At 40.6% G+C, this 22,773-nt stretch overlaps 1 protein-coding gene across 5 annotated transcripts in view; it reads left to right on the plus strand.

Annotated features, from left to right (window-relative positions):
* The window catches only part of agap1 (ArfGAP with GTPase domain, ankyrin repeat and PH domain 1), a 147,383-nt gene that overhangs the window by 92,439 nt on the left and 32,171 nt on the right, over nucleotides 1-22,773 (plus strand). For all 5 annotated transcript variants that reach the window (XM_053498464.1, XM_053498465.1, XM_053498466.1 and 2 more), the window contains 6 exons: nucleotides 3,717-3,844; nucleotides 4,310-4,465; nucleotides 4,701-4,793; nucleotides 13,989-14,093; nucleotides 19,440-19,605; nucleotides 21,534-21,695. In XM_053498464.1, the coding sequence (XP_053354439.1) occupies nucleotides 3,717-3,844; nucleotides 4,310-4,465; nucleotides 4,701-4,793; nucleotides 13,989-14,093; nucleotides 19,440-19,605; nucleotides 21,534-21,695 (810 nt within the window). The remainder of the gene's footprint in view (nucleotides 1-3,716; nucleotides 3,845-4,309; nucleotides 4,466-4,700; nucleotides 4,794-13,988; nucleotides 14,094-19,439; nucleotides 19,606-21,533; nucleotides 21,696-22,773) is intronic.

Raw genomic sequence — 22,773 nt, forward strand, 5'->3', positions numbered from 1 at the left:
TGAGATGGTACTTCTTTAAAAACATAGAAAAGCCTTATAAGCAAGTCTAGGTAATTGTGATCTTAGATAGATGCTGAGTTTAATAATAATAATAATAATGCTTTAGAATCACTATTTTTGTTTTTATATTGAAGGCCAGTTCCTTAAATCCATGATGGAAGTTGGACATGAATAATTTTTTCTACGTCATGATAGTTTTCGAACCTTTTATAGAAACAGACTATTAGAATATTTTTCTAACTTTTTGGTTTGATTGAGCACAGAGTCTACATTGGAAGGATGTGCGGGAGAACCTCTTTAAATCGAGAGAACATTTTTACTGCTGTGTGGTTGTTTTTAATTTGTCAATGAAACCTTAGATTGCGAGTAACACGGTTTGCGAGTGTTCCGCAAGACGAGCAAAGATCGTCTCCCTGGCGCATCTCTTACTGGTATAATCAACATCAAGTGACCACGTGTGTGCGCGTAAAACCTGTTTTATTTTGTGTCTGTATGTGTGTGTGTACAGCGCGTGTATAGAGCAAAAGCAAGTTTCATTAGAGAGGTTAACGATCCATTTTCTCTCTCTGCTCAAGGCTTAGCCTGCTCTTTGACCCCTCCTACTTTCCCCTTCACAGACACACACACACGCTTTCTCTCTGCTCTGCACAGAAACACTGTTCTGTCGCGACTCTTTTCAAAAGTAAAGTGCAGGTTAATTTGTTTTATTTTTACTTTACAGCAGTGTCTCAGTTAGTGTGTCGTTCAATCGAGTGTCATTAGAGTGATTTCTTGTTTATTTTTCCGATAAAACAAAAAAAAAAAGTGTCAAGGAAGGGTAACGGTGTAAGACGAAAAGGGGGAGGGGCTCCTTACTTTAGCTTCACACACACACACACACACACAGCGCCTGTGCGCGTAAACGGAAACACTTATCTGGGGGGATTTATTTCTACTTTTTTTTTAAAAAGGTAAAGTGTGGGTTAATTTTTTATTTTTACTTTCTATTTTGTATTATTTTTTTTATGTATTTATTTTTCTGGGGCTGTGGAATGAATAATTTGAGTTTCCATTATTTCTTATGGAAAAATTCGATTTGGTTTCTGAGTGTTTTAAAATACGAGCCCGCTTCCGGAACAAATTATGCTCATAATAAAAGGTTCCACTTTACTATTCTATATTGCTGTTTAAGCAGTTAAGTTGTTAGTTAACGTATGTCCTAAAGTGTAAACGTGTTTCTGAAAAAAATAATAATTATAATAATAATTTATATGATTTTAATTAAGTTATTTATAAAGGAACATATGCAGCATTTGTATATTCTCACAAGCTCAATGTTGAGACTCGTACACTACCCATCACAAGTTTGGACACACTTTATAATTCCATGGTCTTTCCTGTTTTTATCTACATTGTAAAAAAAAATGCTGAAGGCGTCCAAAATATGCAGTTATCTCTTATGAGGCTGGTAACTCTAAATGAATTTCTCATTAAGGTAAGTTTTGGTCTTGCTTTCCTGGGATGGTCTTTATTATTATAGAATGTAGAAAATAAATCCGAAATTATGTCCAAACTTTTGAGTGCTATTAAAAGCAACACTGTATTTGTGAATAAAGATAAAAACAACAAGGTTTTTAATAAAATGCTTACTGTTTAACTTGCAGGTTTTTACAAGTCAATGTTCTTGTACAGGCTTTGACAAATGATTTAACTGCAGTCAGTAAGCCACCGTCAGGTGTGTTTACAAGAACCTGTTTCATCTATTAGATCAGTCTCAATCTGTTTTTTTTTTTCTTTCGGAAAACCTGTATGTTTATTTTTATTGAGTATCTCGCATGTTAAATAAGTAGCAGTTTTCAGGATGAGACAAAAACACGTGTGGGGGAATATCTGTTACATGCTGTGTACATATTTGTGTGTGTATAGTGTGTGTGTGGTGTAATTATTGAGTGGTAAGTGAGATGGCTCTCTGACCTTTGTGTTGGATCATCTGCCAGACTCCCGCTCCCTCCAACTCATTAGTTAATATTTATAGCACTCTGCTGTTAAGCAGCCTGACAGCAGCCTAATAAACTCAGCAGGGCGCTCCCTCTCCTCTTCCTCTCCTCTCCCCCCCCTCTCCCTCACTCCTTTGCTTCTCTCTTTCTTTCAGCTTTTTTTTCTGTTCCTCCACAGCACACTTTTCCCTTCCTCTTCTCCCTTGATGTATAAGGCTAAAACACTTTGTCCGCTGTAATTTGATCCTATAACACGTTAATAAAACTGGAAAAGATGTGCCTGGAGTGTACATCTGTATAAATAGATTCAGAATCTTGTGTACACGATGTTGTTAGTTTCCAGCACTTAATCAGTGCAACACAAGCAGCAAACAGCGAGAAGCCTGCCTCGGGTTTCAGTGTCAGCTCCGGGCGCGCGCCAACCTGCCATAAATCTGATCAAACGCTCGTCCTTTCCCAGCAGGATAAATGGCTGCCGCTTACAGGAGAGCCGAGATTGATGGGTAAAGTTAAATTGCATTACTTGCGTAGTTTAAATATTTAACCCAGGCTTATCATAAGTGTTCTTAACGATTAAAGTAAAATATAGCTGTGGAGTTGCAAGCGGATCTCCCGGCCTTCAGGGTTTCATGGTGCGTGGATGTAAGGAGCGGTTGGGTTATGGTTGTGTTATGGTTGTGTTATGGTTGTGTTATGGTTGTGTTAAGGTGGCGTGCGTGGTTATAATGTGTGGTTTTTTTTTTTGTAACCATTTCCATAGATACGTTTCTGAAGCTGTGGATTGAAATGGTCAAAGGTGTGCGTCATTAAATAATGTTCTGCTCTGTAAGAATGCTGTTGTGATGTAGCCTATAGGCAGAGAGAGATAGAGAGAGTGTGTGTCAGACTTGTGCCGTGACTGCCCTTGGACAGAAGTCTCTCTCACCTGAAGGTAAATGTTTATGGCTGACTCATCGTTAAAGCTCAGCCTTTAATAGATCCAATTAAAACAATGACTTCATTTCGAGGGGAATGAGACTCGGCCATGTTTATTGGGAGGACAGTAATTGAGCTCTGGCGATTAGACGAGCTTTTAACCCTCACCTTGCCCAAGAGTGCTTAACTCAGGATCACTCCTCTTCTCAGGACATCTGCTGTGGGGGAAAAAAAAGTTTTCCCCTGGAAAAGCTGGAAATAAGAATCTTCTCACAAAGTATACTTAATATCAACAAATTTTGCGTTAGTTACTGTGTAAAGACGTTCAGGTTTGTCCGCTTCTTCTGTGGCTGCAGAGGAATATTTGAGGTGAAGCCTGGGATCGATGTAGCTGCTAGCGAGAAGATGACGGAGTGCCTGAACATCGGCGTGTCACGGCCGTGGCCGATTGCCCAGTGATCGATAAGGGCTTGTGCAGAGCGATTGATCGACACGGCCATATTGCCCGCGCCGATAGCGTTCCCCGGGAATCTTTGAGTAATGAAAGTGGTGTTATAATAGTTAAATAATGGCCGTGCTGGGGGTTCGGCGGGTGAGTGATGGTCGAATTAGAGCCGCGGGTCAGCACTGCTCGACAGCCCCTTATGAGAGGTAATGTAGTGGACTAGTGCGAGCAGGGGAAGACGAAAATGTCAATGTGAAAATCATTTTTAGTGGTTTAAATCACCGGCTGTCTCTGTGTCTCAGGCTGTGCGTCTTGATCTTATTCCGATTTCCCTCTTGTACGTCTCTGACACGTGCTCTGTGTGTGTGTTTTATGTGCAGTGGCTCAGAAAATTGTTGCAAACCGGAAGAAGCAGCAGCTATCCATCGGGCCTTGCAAGTCCCTCCCCAATTCCCCCAGTCACTCCTCAGTGTGTGCGGCCCCCGTCACAGCAGTGCACATAACACAGGTATGTATATACACCACGCTTTAATCACTTCATAGAGAAACAGATGCACAAAAATAGTAAAGCCACACTCGGCTCACACTGTCGATTTATGATATTCTGCTGCCAAAATATTTCATGTGCTGCTTCTGTGAACTTTCCCCTATAATTCATAACATTTGGAGTATAATTTTGCTTGCTGCATTGGCAATGGGTTCGGGACTAAAAGTCCCAGAGATCCAGGCTCTAAACGTTCCAGACAGTATATGAATAAACATGAATAACAATACAAACAAACAATGAAAACGCGAGCAAGAGCTCTTTATGACCAATTTCTCTCAAGCCGTTTGAGCAGCGTAATATGGTGGTTCCATGCGGTTTGTGCTCCTTGTGCTAAACAGACCCCACAGCTTGCACTGTATGGTTGGTGGGTTTTGATAAAAGGTTTGACTCGTGTTTTCTCTTGGTCTCTTCGGTGCAATATGACAGACCAGTAATGGAGGAGGCAGTCTGAGCGATTACTCCTCCTCTGTACCCTCCACTCCCAGTACAAGCCAGAAGGAGCTACGCATCGACGTGCCGCAGACGGCCAACACGCCGACGCCGGTCCGTAAGCAGTCCAAGCGTCGCTCCAACCTGTTCACGGTCAGTCCTGATTCCATACGTACTTAAATACTATAGGTATATATGACACATGCATATACGTAAACTATTTAAATGCTTTGTGCTTTCCTGAGAAATTGAAAGCATTGTGTAAAACAGAGGTCATGGTAAGGTCAAGTAGAATCCAACCGTGCTAAAGAACAACTCTAGTCCATAAGGGTTTTGGCTCAAAAAGGGAAAAAAAAAACAGAACACATGTTCTTTTCTCTCTCCGCAGTCTCGCAAGGCAAGTGAACCAGACAAGGAGAAGAAAGGACTCGAGGGCCGAGCGGACAGTATCGGAAGCGGCCGCGCAATCCCAATTAAGCAGGTAGGATCCAGCACGTCCGTCTGCACGGCAATAATTGGTGTCCAGGGGCGGTGCGTTGTGAGCCAGGGAGGCCTGTGATCAGGACTCAGACCCGCGGTGGGCCCGTTTGAAGCCGTCTCCTTGATTAGCGGCAAAAGTGTGCACTTGACATCAGTTAGAGCAGGGATCTCCTGTCTATCGAAACAAGATCATTAGGATAAAGAGTGGGAAGGGATTTCTGTCCGTCTCTCTACCTCTCGCTCTCTTACCATCTTTTTCCTCCTGTCGAGAACAGAAGAGGAAGAGAAAAAGAACTAAAAAGAATCCTAATGAAGTGTGGTCCGAGGGTCAACATATGGACCCATCCCCCCTCAAAGCCCGGTGTCTTTCCTGTCGAGGCAAACACTTTGATTAGACCATTGGCGCTGTAGCCTAAATCTCCCACCGCTCTTCCCTGCTGCGTTCTGGGAGAGGTTGTTTGAGTTGGCTTTAATTTGTCACAAACAAGAGGAGCGAAAGAAGTGGGGGGAGGGGTAGACATTCTCTGCTACGCATCTCAACTGGAGTGTAAGAATCAGGTAATTAGCGCTGCTAATCGTGCCCTCTCATGTCGGCGTGGCGGCCTTGTTTGTAATTTTCTAATGAACAAATTGTGCCTCTGATTAGCTCTCCCTTTAAATGAGATCTGTGTTCATTAGTGCGCCACTGACACCCTTTAGCAATGTTAGCATGTGCCACAGAGGCTGTGGGAACATTTGGTGAGCCTCAGTTCTGCCCATGTTCTATCAGGACCGCTGTTCATTTCTCAGCACGTCACTACATAAGCTTGTGTGTGGAATTATGAATTTTGACAGACTGCTTATCGTAACTCGTGATAGTATTTCAACCGATTATTCACATTCGTATGCTAAGCAGGCAGTGTGCGATTAAAGCATGTTTGTAATTCGGGATGGATTTGGCACAGACCCTGGTGACATCTTAAGAGTTGTTAAAACACTCAGTGGACTCCATGCACTTCTAAATCCAGTCTGAATCCTTGGTTTGTCCTTAATGGTTTATAGTTTGTCTGCTTAGTTTTGTAGAAACCGCTTATCAGGTTTCTACAGATTCACCTCCGTGCCTACAGAGGTGAATCCTCAGCTACCAGCTCATTGTCCATTCTGGTGCGCATCCAGTTGATGGACGAGGCTGAGTGGAGCAGGGATGGCAGATGGGGAGGCTGGACAGTGTGGCGTCCAGCTGTAGTGTGGTAGGGAGACGATCAGGACTGACAGGAATGGTGTAATGAGAACATTCCTGGCACAGCCATGAGGCGTTTGTATACGATGTGTATGTGGTGCAAAAAAGAAACGAGGAGGAAAAAAATGTGCTTTGAAATGGTTCACTTGCATGTGAATAGTGTTTGGGTCCACGTCGGAAAAGTGCCTTTGCCAGTTAAATAGTAGGCGTGTCAGGGTGGGCTTGGCACAGAGCCTTTTTTCTCGAGCGTCCTTCAGTCTGCAGGTACGTAAATGAGAGATAAATTTCGCCCATGTCACAAGGAGCCCTGTACACGCCCCCCACGCACCAACACACACACACACACACACACACACACACACACACACACACACACACACACACACAGGCAGATGAGGGGCCTGTTCAGTGCCAAAGTTTGTCATCTCATGAGATCAATCAATGGAGTGCATACATCATGTCCCCTGCTCTGCCGTGCACAGAGGTGATCTCCTCCTGCTGTTCCTCTACAGCTTCCAGGAACACTGTGTTAAACAGCCACACCGTTATGTCATCTAACAGTCAGCGTGAAAATAATACGAGTAGGATATCAGGCTTTAAAATCATTACACAGCACACTAACATCATCATGGATGACGTGTGTTTTATTGCTTTATTTTGTCTATTTGATTTTTTGATAGTTTTAATTATGTTAGTGTTATCATTAAGACGGTTAAGTAGGGTTAAAACTAAAACTATACAGTACCAGTCAAAGGTCTGGGCACATCTTCTAATTCAATTTTTTTTATTTTTTTTTATTTTATACATTCTAGAACAAATCTGGATTATTTCAAAACTAAGAAATAGCATGGCATTAGATAATTAAGTTACAACAACAATAACAGTCGGTTGTTATTTTAAGACATGATGGTCAGCCTTGCTGGAATAGTTTTTGCAAGAACAATAGTGTCAAGTGCTTTTACAAAACCCATCAGGCACCATTATGAAATTGGGTCTCATGAAGACCTTCCCAGTAAACCAAGGATTTGGAGTCACAGCTGCTGTATTTAGAGTTACCAGCCTTAGAAATAACCAATTATCACCATCTTGGCTTATAGAGCCATTATTTAATTCAATTAAAATGTATTTGTATAGCGCTTTTAATAATTGTCATTGTTGCAAAGCAGCATTACACAATGTGAATGTCTATGAATCATAATGATTAGATTGAGCAAGCCGTGGGTGATGGTGGCAAGGAAAACCTCCCTGAGATGGCAATAGGAAGAAACTTTGAGAAGAACCAGACAGGAACCGTTATGGTAGGCTCTACAGAGCATGAGCCCGCGTTTAAATATCAACTGATTAGAGATCACTTCATATTTTGGATGCTTTCAGCATTGTTTTACAATAAAGAAAGAAATATAAAAATCAGGAAAGAGGTGGTGTGTCCAAACTTTTGATTGGTACTGTATATACCCTCCTGTTTTTTGACTGGGCACTGCATACAGTGGCTGGGATGTATGGGGTAGAGGGTCTTTTTTTGGGTCTTGTCCAAGGCGCCAACCGTGCTCGAACCCCCAACCCGCGATCAGTCACCTGAGCCATTACTGCCCCAAACATAAAAATAGTGATATTAGCTCGGACACTAATTTATAATATAAACAGCGATAAATGAACTTAGTTATTCAAATGTTAGAATCAAGTGCTTCAAACATCACATTTTAATGCAATTTTTTTGTCCTGATTTATGTGCAAGTGATGGATTCTTAAGCATATTTTTCCTAATGATAACTCCACAGCTATCATTAAAACAATTAACCTCCTTGTGACCTTTTCCTAAAGAATCTAATGATACACTGGTAACAGGCTCACTTAAACTGTACAGATGAAGATTGTGAGGTCATTGTGACCTGTTGCTCTCACACAACTTTAGCAGAGCGCTTTATAAGACACAGACCAGCATTTTATTTGGGACGAGGACACTAATTACTGATTTAATCAGTGTTTTCTCTTGTGAACATGCTTAAGTCGCTCTTGATTTTCCTTCCTACCATGACATCAGGACAGCCCCAGACTTATTTTGTTAAAACCGACCTGCTAAATCTAAATCAACCAGTTCACTTTTCTTCTCCCTTGCGTGGAATTGTTAGTATCTTATTTCCCCCAAACTTAACACTTAAAACTTAACTTTGCGTCTTAAATGTTGTAAGTAGGTGTTGTTAAGCGATACACAATATCATAGTGTTGCGACTTTATTACTGAAGCTTCAAAAGTTTATCGGGGAAACACTGCTTGTTATTATATTTATGTAGAAATAGATGACACACTAATGAATTGTGCACTGATTTATTATTCATTTTTTTGAAAGCTCTTGTGGGTTTTTCGCAAAACACTTTGCTGTAGTTTATTTGTTGCTACTCAGAATCTTATTAGCAGTTATTGTTTCCTCCTGCGCTGAAGGTTGTCTGAGCTGAGATAAGATCTTTGTAGGAACGGCTTCGTTAGAACCTGCTCCTCATTAAAATGGTGCAAGCGGGGCCCGGCGGTAACGAGGCTGGGCCGGGCTTCCACTCTGCACCAATTAAGCTGAAGAGGAGCGCTGCGCCTGTGGTCGCCCCACCAAGGGGGTGTGCCAAGGTCAGCACTGGCACCTGGCCTCACCGCGACCACTCCGAGCTCTTCCAATTACCGCCGCAACTTTGACCCGACACTTTGTTCTTATTGACTATAAACGTGTGTCCGGTCACGACAGCAATCTCTGTCGTGTTGACGGCCAAGCGATTACAAGCCTTAAAACGCTAACTGCTCGTTCCGTGTAATTATTCAGTCCTGAACATTAGCCTGCTGAATTATTTTGTCTAGTCCCAGCTGGACGAATACACTCTTCTCCCCAGTGTACTCAAGACGCGTTTGTATGGAAAACGACTTTATTGAGTTGTCGAGTGTTTTGCGAAACAGCTAACTACTGTTGTGATGGTCGCCAGCTTTGTTTACGAACCCTGCATGACTCCGAGTGGGCCGACATCTGTTCCACGTTCTTAATTAGCTGATAATTACAGCAGAGAGGTCTGTGCAAGCTTTGTCAGGCACCTGACAGAGGCTCTTTTTTTTGTGAGAGCATTTCAACAAATTAATTTCAGCAAGTGGCACTAATTGAAGGATGGATTGAGAGCGAGAACAAAATAATGGAAAGGCAAGCTTAGGCAGAGACGAGCATGGCCCTAGAAAAGTGTAGAAATCTTTCCTTAGCTTATCTGCATGGACGTATTTAATTACAGGAGCAAATATCATTCCCTCAAAGCAATGCGTTACCCTTTTTAACCTTTAATGTCCCAATTGCATGGTTTTAAAGTGCGTTCAGTATCGTCACTGTTTAAAATGAAATTCTGAAGCTGCGTTTAACTGCGTGTTACCTCGCTCGTTCTTGAAATATATTAAAAAAAAAAGGATCAGACAACGTCTTTTCATCATAAAGGGAGAATAGTGCGGTGGTTGTAATTGTGTGTTGTGGTGCATGGATGGGTGCTGAGCTGTGTGAATTTGACAAAGTTTCACCCCCTCTGAGCAGGGTGCTTTGTACAGGAGTTAAATTGGATGGTTAATTCGGGTGTTATTTACCCTGTAATTCATTAATTTGGCCCTGCCATTGGCAGCGGGCAGGCTGTAATTTCACGCTTCGCAATAAAAGATGTCTCATAATCTGCTTCATTTAGCAGCGAAAGAATTTAATGAAATTAACTGCGGCCCTAATTAAGACGGTGAATATTAAAGACCCGCTATCAAGCCTTTAACGATTGCGACACGATCCGCCTTCCGTGGGATTGAAAAAATATCATTTCCCCGACGAAAGGTTGTCACCGCTCCGAGCCATTTTGGCCAAGATGGCAATTTTGTCATGCAAGCTAACTTCCAGCAAATTAGATTTTTTCCTTATTTCTGCATCTACATTTTTTTTTTTTTATTAGTTGAGAATAATTTAGATCTAGTCAATGATGGTTGAGGGTTTTGATTTGGAAATCGCTCTGGTAGTCATTTCTTCTGGGTTTAATTCTGACCTTGATGTGATATTGTGTCTCACCGATACACACAGCTCAGTGTGGCTGTCACTCCAGGACGTGTAATGTTCATTTCTTTTTTGAATTTAAGTTACAGCACAGAAAATTGTCTGCCATTTTATGGGCTGCCTGTCCCTGTTTCTGTAGTGCCTGTTTGGAAGACGAGTCCTGTTTCCTTGTCATGGATTCCTTTGTGTTTGCTCTGGATATCGGTCAGTTGGGCGTCCGGCTGTCAGGAATTTCTCAGGACGCGGCACTTTAACTAGCTGTTAATGATAAATGTCCTCTTCGTAATCTTCGCCACTTGATGTCTGCACCAGCCAGATCAGATCCTGAGAGTGATAGAGCACCTCTAGTATAGGACAGATATCTCCCCTGTAACTGGTTCCCTCACACCACACATAGGGACTCTGACAGGTCTGGAGGCAGCCGAGTGTGTGTGGATGACATGTTCAATTTAGCCCTCTCTTCTCAGAACAATGAGCCGGCCCTGGATGCACGTCTGCCTCATTGTTGTCCGTTTCGGACAGTTATCTTAAAGTGGCCTCCAGCTTTTGTTCGAGGCAGAGGAGATAGTGGAAATTAACCCGGGGCCAATATGAGCTCTGTTCGTCCTGCTTTCACAGAGGAGATTAGAAGCTTTTGTTAGGTCTTGGAAAAAAAACCTCAGCTGTGTTTTTCTCTCTAACCTGATCTGTTGATCTCACAGTCACTTAATTATTATTATTAATCCTCATCGAGTCGCACCTATCGGCTAATTTAGTTCCTGTCGATATTGACGTAGTAGTAAAGGGTGCAGTGCTAACGTCACTGACAGCAGTGCGCTTGAAACCTGGTGAGGAAGTGCAGGGAGCCGCTTTATTTATCTCTTCTATTTCTGTGGGACGGGAAGACCTTGCAGACTGTCACACTGTGGCAGGTAAAATAGGGGCAGGCGGGGTGTCAGCGGCCGCCGCTTTAAATAACGAGCGGCGACTCCCATCAGCGAGCCCGACGTGACGTTCAATTAGCCTCTGGTGCAAAATGATCGCCTGTCATTTTCCTAATGAATGTGCACAACCAGCGCGGGAGGACGAAACGGCCACGCAGAGCAACACGCCAAGCCTGCAAAGAGCTCACTCTCACACACTCACTCTTTCCTGTCTCTGTCACACGTGTACACCGTCATTCTGTCACACACTTTCCCAGGTCCCCACGAGTCCTTACTGGGGTTTTTTTCTCTCACCTGTGAACCCATGCCTGTGTCGTGAGGCTCCGCTTTACTTTTCCTCCTCAGTCTGCTTCAGTTTTTTTTGCTTTCACGTTCTTGCCTTCCATCTCTCTCTCTCTCTCTCTCTTTGTATTTACATCTCTCAATCTGTTATATGTATTCCTCCTTTTCCCTTTTATCTGTATCTTACTTGCTGTTGCCATTTTGATTCTCTCGTTTCAGTCACAATCTCTCTATCTGTCTCTCCAAATCAGTGTAGCTTTGAATTGTTCTTTCTTCTTTTTTGCATTCTCTCTCTTTCTCTCTGTCTTTTTTTTTCTCTCTATTTAAGTGTCTCTCTCAGGCTAGCTATGAATCATTACATTTTGATTTTCTTTCTTTCTTTATATATTTTTCTACTGTCTATTAATATATTATAACAGTACTAAACATATAAACAAAATAATAAAAAATATGTGTTTGTATGCGTGTGTACAGCGCGCATTTAAAGCAAAAGCAAGTCTCATTAGAGAGGTTAAGGATCCATTTACTTTCTCTGCTTAAGGCTCGGCCTGCTCTTTGTGTCCCCATACACACACACACACACACACAGACCCCTCCTACTTTCGCCTTCACAGACACACACAAGCTCTTTCTCTCTGCTCTACACAGAGAGAGTAAAGGTAAAGTGCAGGTTAATTTGTTTTATTTTTACTTTACAGCAGTGATTCCGTTAGTGTTTCCGATAAAACAGTGTTTCTGTTGTGTGCGCATGTGTGTGTGTATAAAAAGAGTGGAGGTAGGGTAACTGTGTAAGACGAGAAGAGGGTGAGAGAAGCTTACTTTAGATACACACAAACACACACACACACACACACAGCGCCTGGCGCACAAATGAAAACACTTGTGTCTGGATTTTTTTTTTTTTTTTTTACTTTTTTTTGTTAAAGTGCAGGTTAATTTGTTTTATTTTTACTTTATATTTTGTCTTAATTATTTGTATGTATTTATTTTTTTGCGGCTCTGGAACGAATAATTTGAGTTTCCATTATTTCTTATGGGAAATTATATTCTTATTTGGTTTACGAATTATGCTCGTAATGCAACGTTCTACTGTATTAGTTATCTGTTCAACCTCTGGTTTGAAAGCCTGACACACCTCTCTCTCACACACATGGAATAAACCTCTGCCCCTTTACCCAGAAAGGTAGTGCCTTCACTCTTCACACTCTCTATCTGTTACTTGGTTCCTTTGAGAGTGAGAAGTGAGAATAAAAATTAAATTTCTGCCAGGACGTGTTAAGCGCACTGCAGAAATCCTTCTTTTGCTGCTGATGCTCAGTGTGAGGCCTTACATTCCCTGTATAATATCAGGAGCCTCCGGACACACATGAGGCTACACAGACACACACAAACACACACAGACACACACACAGACACACACACAGACACACACACAGACACACACACAGACACACACACAGACACACACACAGACACACACACAGACACACACACAGACACACACACAGACACACACACAGACACACACACAGACACACACACAGACACACACACAGACACACACACAGACACACACACACAGACACACACACACACACACACACACATGTATGTACAGAACACAATTATCACACGCTGTAGTCTGAATCCTGTTAGTGTCGTGGTACCAGTAACGTGTCTGCACTGAACAAGCATGTATCAGCCCTCACCCGTCCCTGTTGTTGAAGAACTACAGTCTCACAGTAAAGCTCTGATCCTGTAACGCGCTGCACTGCGGGTGCTTTTAGTGACAAAGCCACCTAATGCCATAATAAACTGACCGGTGCCAAAAAAGTAAAAGCTTTAAGTGAGGCACATTGCAGCATGCACAGTAGACTGATTACAGGATGGCCTCTCTCCATCATAGATAAAGTGTCTGAGGCAACATTAAACTTGCTGTTCTCGCTCCGCCAGGCAGTCCAGTGCTTCGTTTCTTGCACTTCTATTTTTAACCTTTGTTTAGACACCAATTACGACGTAACGGCACTCAGAGAATTTTTTTATGCCGGTTGAGTGGCGGAAAGAAAAGAGGAAAGCCAGATCCTTGGTGTGTGCGGTCCTGCACCTGGGCAGCTGGGTCACAGACTTTATTAATATCCATTCTGTCTGCGTGTTAGTGTTTAACAAGCCTAGCAAAGTGACACGGTCGACGCTTAATTGCTAATCAGTGCTCGGGTTTTATCCCGCGTCTCCCCTAATGAATTTAGCTGAAACGAGGTTCGGGTGGCTGAGCCTTAAACGGCCGGTTGCTGACGCGAGCAGGAGACAGGGGCTCACGCCGCTGCCAACACGTCCACGTGGTTTCAGATGGCGTGTTTAGTACGTCAGCACCATTCTCACCAACGGCTAAAATCCTGTTTTTGACTAAATAAAGAGATTATAGCATAGTACGATGATGGTCTGTTATATTTGCTCAGTCTGAGACGAGGCCTTTATTTTAAAAAACATATTTATTGAATTTTTCTTTAACACAAAAAGAGGAAGAAAAAACAGAACAATAGCTTAGCACGTACATGAACATGAGAAAGAAAAATAAAATAAATAAATAAATAAATGCATAGATAGAGAGACAAGGCCATTTTGATTTTAATAAAAAATGCAGAAAGAAATTACAGTGCTGGGTGTAATATTTAAAAGTGTTTGAGTGTTTTTTGGTACGTATAAGTCTGATGTCTGTTCCTTGTGTTCCAGGGAATGCTCATGAAGAGGAGTGGGAAGTCACTAAACAAAGAGTGGAAGAAGAAATATGTCACCCTCTGTGACAATGGTGTTCTGACCTACCACCCCAGCCTGCATGTAAGCACCTCTATGTCATGTCTTACACACACTCACACACACACTTATCCTTCTTCACCGCCTCAGCACTGGCACTGGCTCCATGCTGTTAATTACCAGCCCTCTCGTCGCCTGTTTCTATGCAGCTGACACTCATGATGTGCAGTATTAAGCCATAACAGCTAGTCTTAATCGCCAGCTCGGATGGTGCAACAGACATGCAGGCCTGATTGGATATCCTGCGCCACTTCATCACTTGTTTCCTAACTCTCTGTCTACCCTGGAACTTGTTCAGACCAATCAAAGCCTCAAGTTATTCTCTGCCTATCGGCAAAATGAGAGAGAATGATGTGGGGAAGGAGGAAGGGATGACAGAGAGCATGGATAAATAAGGTCCAGGATGACACTTGACATTCTAACATTAGCGGCCAACATTTGTAGATATTTGAGCGTTCTGCTTGTTTTGAGCTTCATCCTTGTGGTCAGAATTACAATCAGGTTTACTTACGACACCTACTGATTATTATCTATCAATTCACAGAAGTTCATTTAGTCTCAAAAATCACCAATTTACAATTAAACTACCTTAGATTGATGCTGTTATTAAAGACTTTACATTTAAATAAAATTTTATGATATAGCACTCTTAACAATGATAAGTGTCACCAAGCAGCTCTACAGAATCAAAGGAAAATTATGGAAATGTGCAGGAAATGTATATAAAACAGAATGATCAGATTGTCCCTGATGAGGGTGACAAGGAAAAAGTCCCTGAGTACTTGCACTACAGAGCAGTAAGTGGCAGAACCTGTTCAAAGAAGATTATTGCCTGTTTTGGATGCCTTCAGTATAAAATAAAAGTCTAAAAGGTCCATGGAAATAGAAGGTGTGTCCGAACATTTGACTGTGTGCCTGTGTGCGTATGTGTGTGTCACTCATTAACTGTATATTTGTCTGTTCAGTCTCAGTTTCTGTTGCCAGATGATTTTGGTTGCCAGATCATGCTGACAAAAATCTCCCTAGACAGGGCTTAATCTCCACCTACTCTAATTAAAAAAAAAGAAGAAGGAAAAAAAAAGCCCAAATAATAACACGTCATTTTTTCACATGAAAACAAAATTAAAGAATCCTTAAGCTTTGTGTCACCATGCCTTGTATTGCCCTTTAATTCAAGGACAGAGTATTATTAATTATTAATTGGTTTAATATGATAATATAAAATTATTTAAAATGTTTTTTTTAAACAATTAGACAATTTGAATGTTTTGTTTATTTAAGACCACTAGCAAAAAAATCCTTGCTTTATATGATCTAGTTATATACAGTAGAAGTATTAAATTGTGCTGTTCAGTCATTGGAATATGATCTCTCAGTGGTCATATTGCGATGGCTGATCAGCAAATATTCGTTATTAAAAACAAAATTGAGTCAATTTAATACTTCTATAATTAAATTTAATACTTCTATAATTTAATTTAATACTTCTGACAATGCGATAACCCACCTGGAAGTGGGTGGGATTTATTAGGCAGCAAGAGAACATTCTTCTGAAGTTGTTGTGTTGGAAGCAGACACGATGGGCAAGTGTAAAGGATTTACGCGCCTTATTTAAAATTGTGACATCTAGATGACCAGGTCAGACCAACTCCAAAACTACAGCTGTTGTGAGCTACTCGCAGTCTGCAGTGGTCAGGACCTATCAAAAGTGGTCCAAAGAAGTAAAACCAGTGAACCGGTAACGAGTCACGGGCAGCCGGGGCTTATTGATTGATGCACTTGGGGAATAAAGGCCCGTCTGTGTAGTCTGATCCAACAGAAGAGCTACTGTGGATAGAAAGGTGCTAGAACACACAGTACATCACAAGTTTATTGCGTATTTAGCTGCTCAGTCTTATGACTGATCTGTATACAGTAATTGTATTTCTCACTTAAAAAAAAAAAAGATATGTTAAGTGATTTAAAAAAACGTTACAGTCAGAATCATGAGTTCCGTCATCAGTGAGTTTTGCACCCATACTTCCTTGGCATTTCTTTACCTTTATTTATTGCTAGATTTCTGAGCGATTAAAAAAAAAAAAAAGGCAAGTACCGAGGTTTTTTTTTGTGTTTTTTTTTGGACTAGATTTGACTGTCCAATGTGAATTATAAAACCGATATAAACTGAATATGAACAAAAATAACAATGTCTGGTAGTAGATGTTTTAAGGACAACTGTATTAGGTGTCAAAGTGTCCTTTGTTTGCATTAAAGATATTTCAGAAGCAGAAACATTATTATACATATTGATTGTAATGCAAAATAAAAAAAATTTGCCTGGTTTTTAAAAAAATTATATAGTTTTACCCCACAGTATATTTAATTGTCCTGTTAGTAAGCAGTATCTCAGACACAGCCTGTTCCCTCCTGTTGTCTGTAAACAAGTCGCGCTTACCACCAAGCACTGCTGCAGAGGCTTCAATTATAGTGTTTGTAGAGGCTAATAGAATGAAACTCAATTGTCCTAATTGCTTAACTACACTGGAAAAAAAATCGCATTAATGCAGCTAATTATGTAGATCATAATAAATGGAATATAATCAGCAGCAAAACATGTAGAAGAAAACTTGAGGTCTAAACACCTAACAGCCATTTGTTCATTCAGACCAATTAACATTAAACCCATGGTGTGTGTGTGTGTGTGTGTGTGTGTGTGTGTTTTTTTACACAAGTATTTATACAGTCATATTATGGAACGTAATATATGCATCTCAAGAGAGTGTGGGATTTAATCACATCTGTCTTACAGGCATTGTGACTTGTTCACATGATCGTTTCATCAGATTCAGTTATTCAGACACTTGAGATAAAAGAGGCAGGCTAATCCTTAAATCCTTAAATCCCACAAGTGTCCTTCTCGGTTTAATTGTTACACACTCTCAGCTGCATATCATTTTCCCAGCGCACTTGGCCTTGATATGACACAGAAACACATGTCACTCCAGAGCTTATAACATGCAGGGTTTTGCAGCCTAAAAAAATAACAGGCATTTTTTTTTTTTTTTTTTTTTGGGAGGGGGAGCGAATGTATGAACAGACCACCCACAGCTGCCGCACTTTGGCCATGTGCCAATCATCGAGCGTTGTGTGCGTGCATATGTGTGTATGTGTGGGGCGAGTCGACGACAAGAGCTGAGTGTCTCTGTCCCTTAGCGGAGGCCTACAAAAGGGCAATTCAAAGCCAAGTGCTCTCAACACGGCTTAACAAGCCACAGGAGAGCCCTTCAGGAGCGGCGGGCCAACAGCTTGTGGTCGGTAATTGCATCCCCATTAGCATCGGGGAACTTTCATCATCGACGCGAGTGAAGCCACGCGTCGAGCATGGGCTCCCCGTTCAGCATCTGAAACAAGCCGGCGCAGCATGATCCCTGTGTGTGTGCTCTTCTAACGCAATTTAGTTATTTATTTATTTTCAATACATAAATGTAAGTGGTATAATGTCTTATGTCCAAGACTATATTTTCCCATGGCGGGTTTAACCCTGTTCCCTTAATGAGCTAATTATGAACCACTGTGGGTATAATAAAGAATAAATGTAATGTCACACCTGCTTTTGTACAAACTGTACAAGCCATAGCATCGTATGCTACTATTCTAACACAACTCATGAGAAATGATGTAGTGTTGTACTGGTGCACATTATATCATTGTAAATTATGGCATTTTATTATGAGGTACTCTCAGCGGAGTTAACATACACTACCTCTCAGAAGTTTGGGATCATTTTCTAACCCCGTGGTCATTCCTGATTTTTATTTTTTTTTTCTACATTGGCGACCAAAATATGCATAATCTCCTCTAAACAGTTAATGTTAAAATGTATCTGCTACTCATGATCTGTAAAGCCTTTATAACGGCTCTAATCCGAGGTGCAGTTTGTTACTTGGTGATTTTTAAGGCTGGTGACTCTAAATAAACTTCTTCTCTGCAGCAGAGGTAGGTCTTCATGAGAGCCAGTTTCATCACGGTGCTTGATAGGTTTTACAAATGCATTTGACAATACTGTTCTTGCAAGAACTATTCCAGAACAGCTGATCTCTGTGTCTTAAAATAACTAACTTGTGTAATTCCACACGTGTTGTTTTATACAATACAATAGTATTGTTGTGGAATGTAGAAAATGATATGATAATAGATAATACGATAGCTTGGTCATCAAAATGTTATACAGCGTTAAACTTAAGTGTTTTACAATAACAATAAACTTTTTAAGCAAGCCTAAAGATTATAATATGTAATGCATCATATTTATAGTGAGAACTTTAAATGCACACTATGTGTGTATATAATCATACCCTAGTAGCATGATGATTGTCTTTATCTCACTTTGTCCACTATTATCATCACCTCTGAACTAACTGTGATGTTCTGTTCATGGGTACCGTAAGCTCACTAGCATCTAACACTAGGCTGAATCTCAAATCTCTCTTTATCCCCGATCAAAGGGGGTGCTTTGGTGTGCACTAGGTTTCCATATTTAAGGTTCAACACCGGATTCCAGACGTTAGTTTATAATCTAAAGCAGAAAAAGTGGAAATATAAAGTAAATCTCTTCAGCTTCTCAGGACTGTCCACCACCTTCATGGCTTATTTTGTTCACCTTTTTTGTGCCGAAATCTACTTTCTTTTACATCAACTGTCAGACGCCAGCTCAGCAAGTCGCGGTTAATTAGTTTTGCCAGTCGGGGACGGATATGTGTTGGTAGAGCATAATAGCTGGTTAAATAAACAAACAAATCATAACCGGTTTATAATAAATAGTGTTTGTGGAAGTGTTGTATAAAAGCAGCATCACACTTGAGGTCATTAGGAAAAAAAAAACCTAATATAATGAACCTACGATAATGTGATATCTTTACCACCTTGTACACAAGACCGCATCAGCACAACAGCACTCTCTTGTGTGTCTAGTGCTTAAATATACTTGACTGACAATGAATTTTAAGGTCTTCCCCCCCCCCCCCCCCAACATATTGGTTCAAAGCAATAAAAAATAATGCTAAGGTTTAAAGTTATGCAAATTAATTTTCCTTTCTGTTTTTCCTGCTAAATAATTAATATTTTATACATATTATTTAAAACTATTATTCATGCATAGCTAAAAGTATAACACCATTTTCACGTTTTGACCACAGTAAGCCTATTTTTGTCTGTAAGTCTGTTAATATGGTCTTGTACAAATGTCTTGAAGTGTCTTAATATTTTTTGACACATCACCGCCCCCCAATATATAAAGAGTCACTTATAAGGACACTACATCCATTTTGTTTATCCTGCAGTGGGTTGCCATTGTATGTTTTTAAGTTTTTATATTTGTCTGTTTTGCTCCAGGACTACATGCAGAACGTACATGGGAAAGAGATCGACCTGCTGCGCACTACAGTCAAGGTCCCAGGGAAAAGACCCCCGAGGGCCATCTCCACCTGCGCAGCTTCCGGCCCCAAGACTAACGGCCTTGCCAAGGACATGAGCAACTTGCAGCTCGCGCAGGCTCCAGGTAACATGTACAGTTCAATTAAAAATACTAATAATAAATAAAAAAAAGGTTAGATTTCAATTTCATGCTGAACAGAGTGTATGGTGGTGGTACGTTAATGTGTTTTATAAGCAAAGGAAGTGACACGGAGACCTTATTATTTGTTTATTATCAATTTGAATGTGCCATATTTACTTTATTTGTGATGCAGCCACCATATGCAGTCTATTAACTAAAAGAAAAATATGGCTTTATTTGATTTGGTTATCATTTTTTAATCGTTCTGAATTAAAAAAATGCATCGTTTTATTAATATTAATCCTGATTAATATTATTGAAGTGTATTGTGACACATTGTGTTTTATAAAATTCAAAACCTATTTAACTATTATTATTATTATTATAGTTTTAAATATATGTATTTTTGTCTTTTTATTATAGACAGTACAAGTAAAACAATTAACACTTATTTCAGAAAAATTTTGTTCAACATTAGTATGAAATCAGTGTAAAAATTTCTTCTATGATTCTAAGATGTTTTCTTTTTTTATTGAACATACTTCTGTAGTGTGTATTAGACTAAAGTAAGCAAAAGCCAGAATATTTATTAAACAGTGTCAGACTATTGAGCTATTTTCCATTTAGACTGTTTGTGCCAAACCTGAACATCTTTTAACCTCCTCCCCAAAGGATTATAAAATACCCTAAGTTTGAGCGTATATACACACACACACATATATATATATATATATATATATACATATATACACACACACACACACACACACACACACAGCTCCAGGAGGACCAAACTAATAGCATGAATATTCAGTGACCCATAATACATGTACTAATTATTGTCATGAATATTAATGTAATCAGCACTGAGTCTCCAGTCAGCCAGCTCTGAAATGAGCACTAATGAGAGAGAGAAAGAGAGAGAGAGAGAGAGAGAGAGAGAGAGAACAAGAAAAGGGGGGGGCAGAAGAAGGATAATTCACTCAGTCATACAGTAATAAAAGCTTTTGTATGTCAAGGATCAGACTTTGAGCCTGGGTCGGCAGAGCGATGAGAAGCACCTCTTATGTCTAATATCTCTTTCTGGGTGTGCTTTTGTGGTACAGGCTAAACAGCTAAGTCTGTGTGTGTGTCCGTCTCTCTGTCTGTCTGTTTTTGTGTGTGTGAGAGAGAGAGAGAGAGTTTATCAACCAATAGTCTGGTCGGGGCTTGCCATTTCTCTGAACGTGCCCGGGTCCGATTTATCGGCATCAAAGGGGATTAAATTGAGTTGTGACATTTCATTGAATGCGGGTTTTGTAGCAGGCCTGTGGCTGTACCTCTGCTCTGCTCCAAAAATATACTTGTTTGTTTAGAGGAATACTTAGTGTATACACTGGAGTACCTCGGCACTCAGAATGCCATCGTATCGCTCTTTGAAATGGTTTGCTGTAAATAAACAGCCTTAAAAAATCCAAAGTGCCTGTATCATATCTGTGTTTTACCCTGGTTAAAACATATCCCAGTATTTATTCTTATATAGGCCCAGATTAATATAATGTATGATAGAGATAATCACATCAGTACCTTAATTGGCCTTTCCAAATTGCAAATTGCACAAAGCGTGTGTGTGTGTGTGCTGCGATGGATTGGCACCATGTCCAGGTTCTCCCCTGCCTCACGCCTAAAGTCTTCTGTAACAGAATCCAGGCTTCTGTAAAGAAATATAGAAAATTAATTAATAAATACTTAAATCTGGTTTAAATTTCAATAGATAAAAGTATAATGATGCGTGTATGTGTGTGCTATTAAAAAAGATGTCCGTATGATTGGCGGCCCCTCAGTCATTAGTGGTCCATTTACTGTATTCTGATGTTCTCAAGGCAGTAGAATTTATTCCAGGATTTTACATTTTCTTCCGTCTTTGGTTACTTTCTCCTCTCTGTTTCTAGGCTCTGTGAGCAGTAGCTCATCAGCGTCTCAGATGGCAAGCGGGATCAGTCTGGTATCCTTTAACAGCCGGCCGGATGGCATGCATCAGCGCTCGTACTCGGTGTCCAGCGCAGACCAGTGGAGTGAAGCCACAGTCATCGCCAACTCAGGGGTCAGCACAGGTACGCCAAGCTCCTTATTTCTGTTCGGTATTTAATAAAATCAGCGTATGTTCTGGAGAAATATGACTTCTGGAGTAATTGACCCACTCTTTACACCTGAATCAGGTCTGTCCGTGTCTATAGCACAGGTCAGGGGTGGAGGGATAAGTGGCCTAGCTGCCTGGAGCATGCTGATTTTGTGTCCAGGTTGTTAGTTTTATTAGCTGATTAGTTGCCTGAAAAACAATACATATATAATAATTGGAACACGTGCACACACACACATTATAGCATGAGCTGCTTCACACCTGCTGTGTATGTCAAACTGTTCTGGCCCATTAAAAAGCAAATATTTTGGCAACATTAAATATCATTAGCAGTAAATATTCCTGGCATTGCCAAGAGTCACATACAAGGTGCTTAATCAACTGAGGTTTCCAGTCAGTCCAGCAGTTTAATGAGACATTTGTACGTGGGTGTCTCTCGTTGCCCTGAAACATGAATTATACATTATTGTTTTTTTTTTTTGTTTTTTTTCAGATTTTGCAATCAAATTGTCAGATATCATGTTCATGTTCATAAAAATATACAATCTTTTAATTTCAATCCTATCAAATACATGCAGAAAAAAAAACAGTTCAGGTCTTAAGAGGTTCAAAATGTCTCACACAGCTGAATTGATTAATGGGTTATTATTCACGTAAAACTTATAGGATCGTCCTTAAGCTACATTCTCAGATTCTACATTAATGTGTTTTTTTGAGAACAATCTGAAATAAATAATATAGAATTAAATCATAATGTTACTGATGTTACTTAATGCCTCAAGCCTTGAATCAGCATATGCAGCTCTCTGTAGCATCAGTGATCAGTTAGCACTCGGTATGAAGCCCACCACACACGCACACACACACACACACACACACACACACACAGAGCTAGTACTCTCATATGTCTCTTATTGATTGTGATGTCAAGCCCTAATGCCGCTTTAACTGTTTATCAGAGTAATGGGCCCTGACAGCGCCACATTATCAATGGCACATTCATTCAGGAGTCTCCGACACTGATGGAGGGACTGCTTCTGTCCTCAGTGTCT

This window comes from Clarias gariepinus, chromosome 6 (genome assembly GCF_024256425.1).
Source record: "Clarias gariepinus isolate MV-2021 ecotype Netherlands chromosome 6, CGAR_prim_01v2, whole genome shotgun sequence".
In the NCBI taxonomy this organism is placed as follows: Eukaryota; Metazoa; Chordata; class Actinopteri; order Siluriformes; family Clariidae; genus Clarias; species Clarias gariepinus.